Here is a 12,339-nt window from a genome sequence, read left to right as displayed (position 1 = left end):
ACTGCAGGCAAGACACCCTTGTCTTTGTACTCCTCACCTGGTTGCCGCCAAACACGATTGACACCATCTGAACCAAATAGGTTAGTCTTGGTCTCATCAGACCACAGGACATGGTTCTACTAATCCATGTCCTTTATCTGCTTGTCTTCAACAAACTGCTTGCAGGCTTTCTTGTGCATCATCTTCAGAAGAGGCTTCCTTTTGGGACGACAGCCATGAAGACCAATTTGATGCAGTGTGCGGTGTATGGTCTGATCACTGACAGGCTGACCCCCACCCCTTCAACCTCGTCAACCTCTGCCGCAGTGCTGGCAGCACTCATACATCTATTTCCCAAAGACAACCTCTGGATATGACACTGAGCACATGCACTCAACTTCCTTACTTGACTATGGCAAGGCCTATTCTGAGTGGAACCTGTCCTGTTAAACCACTGTATGGTCTTGGCCACCAGGCTGCAGCTCAGTTTCAGGGTCTTGGCAACAGTGGCGGCCTGTCCACAGGGTGCACAGGGGCGCAGCCCCCCCAAAAAAAGGAGAAAAAAAAAAGATTAAAAAAAAAAATTAAAATTTTAGCTCACTAGTGGCGCCGGACCTAGTGGTGGGTATGGGGGTGGGGGGGGGGGGGGGGGGGGGTTTTCCACTGCACGTGCGGTGGGCAGAGGCGCAGATTGGCGGCCTTCTGGGGGTCATCGGGCGCAGAGCACTGCACCCCGACACTCCCCACTTTTGTGATGTTCTGCCTGTGATTGGTCCAGACTCCAGCCTGGACCAATCACACTGGAGGACATCCCGGGACCTGTGACATGGCACGTGGGGGTGGTGCGTGCGCCATTCACTGCGTCCCGGCGTCACTCCGTCCGACACCTTCCTGCCAGAGGAGAGCCGCTCAGCCGCGCATCAGGACTCAGGAGAAGAACCAGAAGAGAAGAGAAGTAAACTTCCGCAACTCCGCACTCCAGTCCAGTCCACAGCCAGCCACTGCAGTGCCAGACAACTTGACAGTCTCAGACTCAGACAGTGTCCGACTCCCGCAACCCCCGCCGCCGCCCCGGGCCTACTCGAGTCTCAGAGCAGCAGGCCAGCAGCACGCCACGTCACGCAGCCGATCACCGTTTGTGAGGTAAGTCCAGACCAGAGTGCCCTTACCTTCATTATGCACCCTTACTGAAGCCGAAAAACCTATACTCCGGTATGGGATAAACACTCCCTTGTTGAAATACTGTGTGCCTGAGCGGTCAATTACCAGGCCTGAGCATAGTGATGGTACTTGCTGTGCACTTCTCACAATAAGGGATTTTATGTAGACATGATCGACACTCTTTTTTGCACTTTTTCCACAGATCTGGGTCTGTTAGAACTTAGCAGTGACATGGTTATTGGAAGTGGTGGGTGTGTGATCCTGTCCATTGTGTGTGTTGTGTACAGGGGACCTGCATGGCACTGCTGCTCTCATGGATCTTCTTCCAGGAGGATCCAGCACTATAAGCTGCTGATTACAAAGCATGCGATGATATGTATGTAGGTGTCTGTCTCATCTCCTAGGCACATGCTGCCCATAGTACACTCTCTGTCCTAGTGCTCCATCAGCTCAGCTATTGATCCAGCCAGGGTTATTAGCAATTAATCAGATATGTAACACTAACAAAAGTCACATGAGGTGCCATGTTGAACAATTGCCATGAGGTGTCATGTTGAACTTCCAGTGACCAGTATGAGAGAGTGAGAGCGATAACACCAAATTGACCACACCTGCTCCCCTTTCACACCTGAGACCTTGTGGCACTAAACGAGGCACATGACACCGGGAGGGAAAATGGCTAATTGGGCCCAATTTGGACATTTTCAGTTAGGGGTGTACTCACTTTTGTTGCCAGAGGTTTAGACATTAATGGCTGTGTGTTGAGTTATTTTTTAGGGGACAGCAAATTTACACTGTTATACAAGCTGTACACTCACTACTTTACATTGTAGCAAAGTGTCATTGTGTCATTTCTTCAGTGTTGTCACATGAAAAGATAGAATAAAATATTTACAAAAATGTGAGGGGTGTACTCAGTTTTAGGAGATCTTATATATATATATATATATATATATATATATATATATATATATATATATATACACACACACACACACACACACACACGCATGTGTGCGCTATTCTTTTTTAATATAAATCCCCATTTTTATTTATGGATTGTCTTCATATTTGATAGTCATTTCTTTTGCATGTGTGCGCTATTCTTTTTTAATATACATGTCACTTGGTTCATAGCTGCACCAGCTTTAGAAATACATGTTCAGGGTTTGCTCCCCCAACTTTTTGCTTGTTTATTATGTATTCGGTCTGACCAGACTTCTGAGGTTGAGCACCCCCCCCCCCCCCCCACACACACACCTGTACTCTATCAGAGTCCACTATCAAGTAGATATAGGAGGAGTCCCTTGTAGTGCATTAGCACATCTCTCCCAGCAAGGAGTGTTGTCTCCAAGGGTTAGAGAGGCTGGATTCATCCTTTTTTTATGGATAGTGTAGGACCCACTGATAATGGGGTACTTTGACGTAGTGGTGGGCTTGAGCACGATATGGTCATATGGTGGGACCAAATCCCCCTTTTTATTTATGGATTGTCTTCATATTTGATAGTCATTTCTTTTGCATGTGTGCGCTTTTCTTTTTTAATACACACACACACACATACATACACACACACACACACATATACTATATTACCAAAAGTATTGGGACACCTGCCTTTATACGCACATGAACTTTAATGGCATCTCAGTCTTCGTGCGGAGGGTTCAACTCTTCAGAGAAGGTTGTCAAAAAGGTTTAGGAGTGTGTCTATAGGAATGTTTGGCCATTCTTACAGAAGCACATTTGTGAGGTCAGGCACTGACGTTGGACGAGAAGGCCCTGGCTCGCAGTCTCTGCTCTAATTCATTCCAAAGGTGTTCTGTCAGGTTGAGGTCAGCACTCTGTGCAGGCCAGTCAAGTTCTTCCATCCCAAACTCACTCATCCTTGTCTTTATGGATCTTGCTTTGTGCACTGATGCGTAGCCATGTTGGAACAGGAAGGGGCTACTCCCAAACTGTTCTCACAAATTTGGGAGCATGAAATTGTTCAAAATGTGACGACTTTTGCTTTAGACACACATGACAAAATTTCTCAGGGTCTGGGAATCATGGATCGCATATACCCAACTTTCCAGATTTGACAATAAACATATTTAAATTTAATAACTCCTTGACGCACACCCTGTAGGACTCCTCTTCTCCTTCTTTTCCTCCGGGCTCTTCTCCTGCTTTTCTTTCTATTTCCATGTTTTCGCCCTAGTTTTTCTTTTCATGTATATTTATTCTCTATGCCCACCAGGCTGTGCGGGCATGGTTTGGGTGAGGATAGTTACAGTGTTCACATCCTTCTGATGATATATTGTATACTTACCTATATAGACATCCACTGTTCACATGCTTAAATGTTTCGTGATCTTCAACATTATGCCTGGGTGTCTTTATTTCAGCTCATCACGCGATACAATTGGGAACCTCAAATTCTCGCAACTAAGGACTTATGGACTTTCTTGGAATTTTCTTGTTTTATCCCTTTGTCTGGATTTTTTTGTTTACGCCATATATGATGTAACAATCTTATTGTTCACCTAATCTGTCTGACTGATTTTCTCTTCAGAAATTAATTTGTAAAATAAATTGTCCAAACTGTCTTGGTATGCTGACGCCTTAAATGTTCCCTTCACTGGAACTAAGGGGCCAAGCGTAACCTCTGAAAAACGACTCCACACCATAATCCCCCCTCCACCAAATAATTTGGACCAGTGCACAAAGCAAGGTCCATAAAGACATGGATGAGCGAGTTTGGGGCGGAGGAACATGACTGGCCTGCACAGAGTCCTGACCTCAACCTGATAAATCACCTTTGGGATGAATTAGAGAGGACAGTGCAAGCCAGGTCTTCTTATCCACATCAGTGTCTGAACTCATGAATGCGCTATTGGAAGAATAATCAAACACTCTCATAGACGCACTCCTAAAGCTGATTTTCTTTAGATTTTTTCCTTTAGATTTACTAAAATCATATAATATGAAACCAGAGTCACCAGCATACTGGGTGACTCTGGTTTTCCATCAATTTAGCGCAGCTCTCCCTTTACATCTTCTACTTAGTGACTCCCACTACAGCTGCTGCTTTTTCTTTGGCTTAGCGCGGTTATTTACTTTATATCATATAATATGAAGTCAAACCTAAACACTTTTAATTTGTATGCAATCAGGCAGGCCCTTGCACTACATAGTTGAAGGTAAATCTAAATTAAATCTAACAACAAAAGTTGTATAGTGTGTATCCAGCCTAAATCTCGTGGACAGCCTTCCCAGAAGAGTTGAAGCTGTTATAGATGCATAGGGTGGGCCAATTAAATATTGAACCCTACAGACTAAGACTGGGATGCCATTAAAGTTCATGTGCGTGTAAAGGCAGGCATCCAAATACTTTTAGTAATATAGTGTGTGTGTGTATATATATATATATATATATATATATATACTTTAAGAACAAAAATGCAGATTTTGGTGCATATATCAACCAAAGTAATCCCCAAGGTAAAAAAAAAAAAAAACTATATACGAGTTAGCTTGCCAGAAAATATACAAAAGTGAAACAAAGGTCTCCAAAGTTTGTTTTTCCAAATATAAATATTATAACACTAAATATTAAAACACTATAACACTAAGCTAAATCTACCCTTGCCATCAAATGATATCTACTGTACTGTACTCATGTCTGCATATACCTGTCATTGATATCATAAGATTGCTTCCAACTATTCGTTATACAATGAATCAAGCAATTATTTCCAGTACTGCATAATTCATTATAAAAGTGATAGTAACATTGCATTCACATATTTGTGCACAGGTGTAAATTAATGGCAGTAATGAAAGCAAAATAAATTAATTAGGCTCCCTTCACATATTTGCAATTCTGCTTGCAATCCCGATTAATTGCAAATCGCAGGATGCGCATGCGATTCCCGTGACTTGCAACGGCACCCCAAACGCGGTATGATTTTGCAGCGATTGTCGCCTGACGAATCACGGTAAAATCGCACAAACAGAATCGCGGGATGCCTGTCACTCAAAAAGAATACAAGAACTTCTTTTGGGCGACAGGCGTGCTGCAATTCTGTTTGTGTAATTTTATCGCTATTCGTCGGGTGACAATTGTGGCAAAATCGCCCTGCATTTGTTGTGCCATTGCAAGTCACGGGAATCGCATGGGCGTTCTGCCCGCGATCTGGGATACCAGTATGTGAGCGGAGCCTAACTATCCTTTAGCAGAATGTTAAATCAGATGAGATGATGAGATGAGGTAGTTGTGCAAGAAAAATGACTTTCATGTCAAGTATTCTCTATTTACCAGATCAGTAGAAAAGCTTGCCTGGTTAATAACATTCTGTGTATTAGTGTTAACGAGCAAATTTCTTTTCAGCAATGATGGCAGAATCTGATCTGTGCTTTCTTTCCAGGCTTCATATTTCTGGTCTTCATACTCCTTCATTTTTCTGGCAACTTCCAAATATTTTGCCTTTGCCTAAAAACCAAATGCAGGAAACATGTTAAAGTGGAAGACTCAGTAAGATATAATGTTGTCTACTTGACCACTTATCAGCCCGACATCAGTGAAAAATACAGAGCTGTGTATGAACTATTGAGCTGTCTCCGTCTCAAGCATAAAATATGATATTTAGCTGCAGATTCTGTTATTAATTGTTGCTCATATTCTCTCCTATGTCATCATCCAGTGCAAATTTCCCCACTAATAGATCTTTTTTTTTTGGTGATGGTGCAAAGAAAATGATGTGTAGTTAAATGTGAATAAAACAAAGGAAATTACCTCAGACTTTAAAAGAAAGAGGATTGGGGGTCATACCCTGGTGATTATAGAAGAGGTTGAGATAGTGGGTAGTTTTTGGCCACATTATTTACAAATGAACTTTCATGCCCTGCTAATGTATCAGGTTTGGTAGGAAAGGAGTAGCAGTGATTATACTATCTTAGGAGACTAGAGAAAGCAGGGTTACAACAAGAAATGCTGCTTGTCTTCTCTAGAGGTGCAACAGAATATATGGTGATATATCATGTCACCCTGTGGCAGAGCATGACCAAGGCCCAGGATATTAGCATAGTGTAGTGGGTAACAAAGATTGCACATCATATAAGTATCATATTGACGGGCAATGGATGTGGAAATATTACTACAAGGAGTATCTGAAGCAGCCTGATCAACGCCTGAACAAAGGCTAGATAAAAATGGACAAAAGCAAATATTGAAATTGCCACAACGGAGAAAATACACCGAGGATCAACCTGGCGTTCTAGCCAAAAACAGCTATGGGAAATTTGCTACCTGAAAAAATGACATTGCTACCAGACAATGTGGTAGATAATCAATCATGCACAATACAGAAAACATGTGAAACAATGGGCCACCTGAAAAAGGAGAAACATTTTAGACCAAGAGCTAAGGCGGTCAGCAAAAAGGATGTTTACTGGGGTGAAGGCCAAAGCCTAGGATAACTAACCCCTGACTGCAGGGAAAGAAAGGTTGCACAGACAAGGTATGCCTAAAAAAAAAGACCAATGGGAAGGCCTTTGGAGCAACAGGTCTAAAAGATCCCAAGCCTAGAACAGCAGGTTGATCCTCCAACTGCAAATTAGAACAGACTATATCAATTAGAGTATCAGGGATTCCGTGTAAAGTTGATTCATATGGAACTTGTTGAAATACAGGCTTTGCAAGAAGTCTGGATCTGAATCAGAAATGTTAATAATGGGCATCAGGCACACTTAGAGGAGGTTGCACAGTATAGCTGGAATTGCATTCTGTTGTGGAAAGTTCCGGATGTGCTTACAACCCCCTCCAAGCAAATGCATAGTGGATATAAAAGCTATTAAGGACATATGGAAAGTCTCAGCTTCACAATTCAGAGCTGTATTAGACTCTATTGAGGACAACCCTACAGTAATATAGGGATCTATGTTGCAGACATCAGGTCCATCTAAGGATATAAAGAAATCACCCCTGTCAATATCATAGAAGTATGGGCTGAGGTCACCCAGGGACTGTCCTCTGAACCTTTGTGGCTAACTAACATAACATATAAATGTCTGGAAAGGGCCACTGCTGCTAACACAGTACATACAGGTCTGGAAAGGGCCACAATGCAGAGATCAGTACCTGAAAAGCACATTTCAGGCTAAACCTGCAGAAAGCAGTCTTCAGTCCAGCAGAGTCAAGGTATGGCTTCCAAGCCTGTTGTTGAAGATACACCCATCCAGGTAGTTGCTGTGTAGTGACTAGCTTCAGGTGACTTTTTGAAGTCTTCATTGAAATCACAGAAAAATACACCAGAGTAGCCTAAGCTAGGGTTTAAAAAGGTAATATGATAGACCTTTTCTTAGCCATGCAAAGCAATATGCATTCAACCTCCTAGCATACTAGCAAAAATATGAAGCATGATGGTTGAAAGCAGGGTTACACAAGGTCAGGCTGAATGTTTTTTTGCTTGCTAGTGTACTTCTGAAAGTGGCTGAATAAAATAAATGCTTATAATTTATTACATTCTTGTGTGCCTCAATGGATGACAAAGAAAATTGCATTTCAACAATCGGCCAATTTTCATGGGAGATTTTGAAATTCTGAATGATAGGTCCACTTTAGGGCACCGTACATAAGAACTTACCATTTAAAAGAACCCTTTTCATTAGTGTATGTGAACATCAAAATCTTACCATCTTTCCACGCTCTGAAGATAACATCTCTTCCATTTCCAGGAATCTAATGATTGTATGCTTGATTCGGTAGAAAAGTGATCTCTCCCAGTATATAGACCCAGCCACTGGAGGATGATTTTTGTACAGAGGAGGATTATCCTGGTTTTTCATAAATAGGTTGTTCACTATATCCACCTGCAAAGCAAAATAAAGAGACAATTTAACTCTGTGAAATAAACTATACTGTTACATTTTGTGCTCATTCACCCTTAATCACATGGTGCAAACAAAAAATCCTGAAATAACAATCAGCAGAAATAAATGAATTAAAAAGTGTAAAAACCAAAATAAAAAAAAGTCAAATACTTTATTTGAATTTGAATACTCTTGGCATAAAGAGTATCAATAGTGATATCACCCCTGGTCAAAATAATACAAACATATACATTTATTTTAGCATGCTGCAATGCTCCTGTTTGTTGTTGCATAAAAACACTTAAAAAGAAGGCTACAAACATAAAACACCCTAAGTGGTCAGACGAAAACCATTAGACCATTTTTTTCATTTTATATCCAATGTAGTGACTCTATAACATGATAGCCAATCACAGTAATTAAAACTGTTCAAAAGGCATTAATTTTAAGTGAAGCTTTTGGCAGAAATGCTTTTAGCAACGCTGTATAGTCATCACAACTTGAAAATGTTGGTAATTACATGAAAACTGCTACTAAATAAACATATAAATCTTTTGTTACGTTAGACAAACAAAATAAAGTATAATAATGAAACACATTGTTGGAGGGTTCATTCTGCAGATATACTGTAGGTCAGGCATCACTAAATGATGGATAGAGCCACTGTCCAGCCGGACCGCCACGGTCCTGCCTTTTAGGAGCCTGTTCTCCCCCTCAGCCGTTGCCACTGATGACATCTCCACAAGCTGCCATCTGGAGGCAAGAGAGTTCTGGAGGAGGGCAGGAGCTGCCAGGTTAACTTTTCGAGTTAAGCACAGGATGGTCCTAACAACCAATCACAAGCTGATTAACAGGAGAAGATGTGCAGTTCCGGTACTCTATTCAGAACTGTCCTGCCTCCTGATGTCAGCTCTAGACCTACTGTGTCTTCTGCCCTCAGCCCTTTGTAAGGCAGAACAGGGGAGAGGTCTATGCCACAGCTGTGAAGGATTGGGAGGAAGACAGAGGTGATATAAAGAGGGGGCTCAGGACAGGAGTCTGACGGAGGAGGTGGGTGATATAAAGGTGGGGGGGGCTGAGGACAGGAATGTAAAGGAGTGGGGGTGATATGAAGGGGGCTAAGGACAGAAATGTAAAGGGGGTGATACTGTATGAAAGGGGGCTGAGGACTAAAATGTAAAGGAATGGGTGGGTGATATAAAGGGGAGCCAGGAAATGAATGTGAAGGGGGAGGGGGGGCTGAGAACAGGAATGTGAAGGGGGGAGGGTCATGTGAAGTAAGGGTGATGTGCAGGGGGATGTGCAGGGGGATGGAGAATACTGATGTAGTAATGGGATTGTGATGTGAAGGATGAAGGATCTGAGGTTACATTTACATTATTGCAACCTGTGTTGTGTGTATAAGCAGATCATTCATTTCAATGGGCTGCCTAACATGCAGAAACGCAGAAATAAAAGTCCCTGGCCCCATTTTAAATTGCGCCACACAAACCGCATGGTGCTGCGGCACCATGCAGTTTGGCGCTCGTGAAAACATGCTGTGTCTGCCGATGCACGGAGGTGCCATTAGGAATCAAACATACCATTTGGACCTCTGCAGGAATACAATTTTACTGACTGAATCTATGTGGATTTAATTCAATACCCCTGCTATAGATGTACTGCATGCTGTCACATTATGCAAAAAGTATCAAAGGCATCAAGTCATGAATGTTCAAAATGTATATATTTGTCCCCAACTGAGAAAGCAACCACACATCAAAAATAGATGTATCTGGATTATGACAACATTGTTACGTTTTTATCAAATCCAGTGAAAACACTAGGTACAAATCCAGATAGGTTGGCAACAAAGTGTATACCAATTTGTCTGAGATTTGACAAGCAAGTCTAAAATTTGCATATGTATCCTCACTGAACTGCAGTAGTTCTTATATGTGATGGAAGCTGAAAACAGATGTCACAGACAATGTAGTGAACAAAAGGTCAGTTCCAATAAGGCTAAATTACAGTTCAGAATATTGAACTAACTTATTGGACACTACATTGTCTGTGATCGATGAAACAAAAAAAGCCGCTCCAGGTGAGTGAGTCTCTAGTTAATGCCCACACACACTAGTCAGGTGCCAGCACAGCTTGCATGCTGTATATCATGAGGAAAAAATTCTGGACGGTTGCACTTCCAAAAATCATTTTATTGAAGCTTCATATGACAAGTGGTTGACAGATGAAGTAGGGGACAAAGAGGTAGATGCTAGCGCTTAGTCATCATCATACATTGTCTGTGACATCTGATTTTAGTTTCCTGCACATATAAGAACTGTGACAGTTTAAACGGATATTTACAAAAACATATATATATCCATTTCCTGCACACATAAGAATAAGAACTGTGACAGTCTAAATGGATATATACACACACACACACACATATATATATATATATATATATATATATATATATATATATATATATATATATACATACACACATACACACACACACACACATTATATATATATATATATATATACAGTAAAACCTTGGATTGCGAGCATAATTCGTTCCGGAAGCATGCTTGTAATCCAAAGCACTCTTATATCAAAGCAAATTTCCCCATAAGAAATAATGGAAACTCAGATGATTCGTTCCACAACCATTTATTCATAAGTCCTTCAGTTTATAGTCCATATAAAAAGATTATAGCATTGCGATAGGTTATATAACCATAAAATGTCCATCCACAAATAGCCACTTCCACAAGGGGATAAGAAGCAAAATCCAGTAGGAGCTACAGAGTATCAAAGAGAAGAAAGGCGCCTCTAAGTGTAGCAATATGGTTCCATTTAATGAAGGTACAACATTTAGCAACTCACATGGTTGATGAATAAAATAGGCACATCTAAGTATGCAGGCATCCGGGGTAAAGCTGTCCACATGGACTATCTTCTGCACCGCCGGCTGCCAGTCTGTAATCCTGACCGGGAAGACCACTGCAGTAAAGGGATCTAAAAGTGAGGGGCAGCATGGAAGGGATGACGTAGATGGCGGTGCAGAGGATGGTCTATGTGGACAGCTTTAGCCTGGATGCCTGCATACTTAGATGTGCCTGTTCCAATCATCAACCATGTGAGTTGCTAAATGTTGTACCTTCATTAAATGTAACCATATTGCTACACTTAGAGGCGCCTCTCTTCTCTTTTATACTCAGCTGTGACTTGAGGCTACTTGTATATCAAGACATCGCTTGTAAACCAAGTCAAAATTTATTTGAAAATTTTGCTTGTCTTGCAAAGCGCTCTTAAACCAAGTTACTCTCAAACCAAGGTTTTACTGTATATATATATATATATATATATACATATACATACACACACACACACAGACAAAATAGATCCAATCTGCAGCACCTTGTATATTTATTAAGAGAGTAAAAAAACTCATAAAAGAGATTTTTTTTTGATGCCTCCTTTATGAGTTTTTTACTCTCCTATTAAATATGCAAGGTGCTGCAGATTGGATCTATTTTGTTTTTCTATATACTGGAGCCTGGGTGATCTCCACTGCCTGCTCCTGTAGAATCGAGGTACATACTGGGTGTGTGCAGTCCTGACCTGTTTGTGCATGTATATATATTTATTTATTTATTTATTTATTTATATAGATAGATATATGTGTGAGTTCTTTCTTGCTTTCGAAATTTCAGACAAATTGGTATATTACTTTTTACCAAACTAACTGAATTTGTACCTATTGTTTTCACTGGATTTGATAAAAAAAATAAATGTTGTTGACATATATCGGGTATTATCTATACTTGATGTGTGGTCACTTTCTGAGCAGTGATAGAACATTTCTTCTTTACTTTCATGATTGGATGCCTTTGTGACTTTACATAATATGACCACAGGCAGTACATCTGTATCTGCCGAATATAAACTCTGACAGTCTGTCTCATTATTATGCTTTGCTTGTCTCATACAACAAAAGATTTATATATTTATTAAGTAGCAGTTTAAATGTACTTACCAACACTTTAAAGTTGTGATTATTATGCTGCAATGCCTGCAGCAAGTTACATAATGTGAAATTTTTTTGGATTATATTCAATGTGGTGCCTTGGTGCTGCCAAAAACTTTAGTTAGTTAAAGTTCGTGCCTTTTTAAACATTATGTTTGGGACCACTGGGTATAATGGTTTTTGTCTAACCACTTAGAAGAATAATATTCGGGGGGTTTAGGTGTGTTCAGATAATTTTACCTTTTTCTAAATGAAAAAAGTGAATACAATTTTCTATGTTGTTGTGGTACAGCAAGCATTTTTTATGTTATATGCCCTATACT

At 40.7% G+C, this 12,339-nt stretch overlaps 1 protein-coding gene across 1 annotated transcript in view; it reads right to left on the bottom strand.

The window, feature by feature from the left end:
• Positions 1 to 12,339, bottom strand: part of DNAH10 (dynein axonemal heavy chain 10) — a gene marked incomplete at its 5' end in the record, with an annotated part of 236,277 nt that overhangs the window by 183,792 nt on the left and 40,146 nt on the right. Inside the window, 2 exons of the mRNA XM_082256636.1 lie at positions 5,444 to 5,617; positions 7,819 to 7,995. Of these exons, the coding sequence (XP_082112762.1) occupies positions 5,444 to 5,617; positions 7,819 to 7,995 (351 nt within the window). The remainder of the gene's footprint in view (positions 1 to 5,443; positions 5,618 to 7,818; positions 7,996 to 12,339) is intronic.

This window comes from Pelophylax lessonae (assembly GCF_965119305.1).
Source record: "Pelophylax lessonae genome assembly, chromosome: 1".
Taxonomy (NCBI): domain Eukaryota; kingdom Metazoa; phylum Chordata; class Amphibia; order Anura; family Ranidae; genus Pelophylax; species Pelophylax lessonae.
This window is presented reverse-complemented; position numbering and strand designations above follow the sequence as displayed.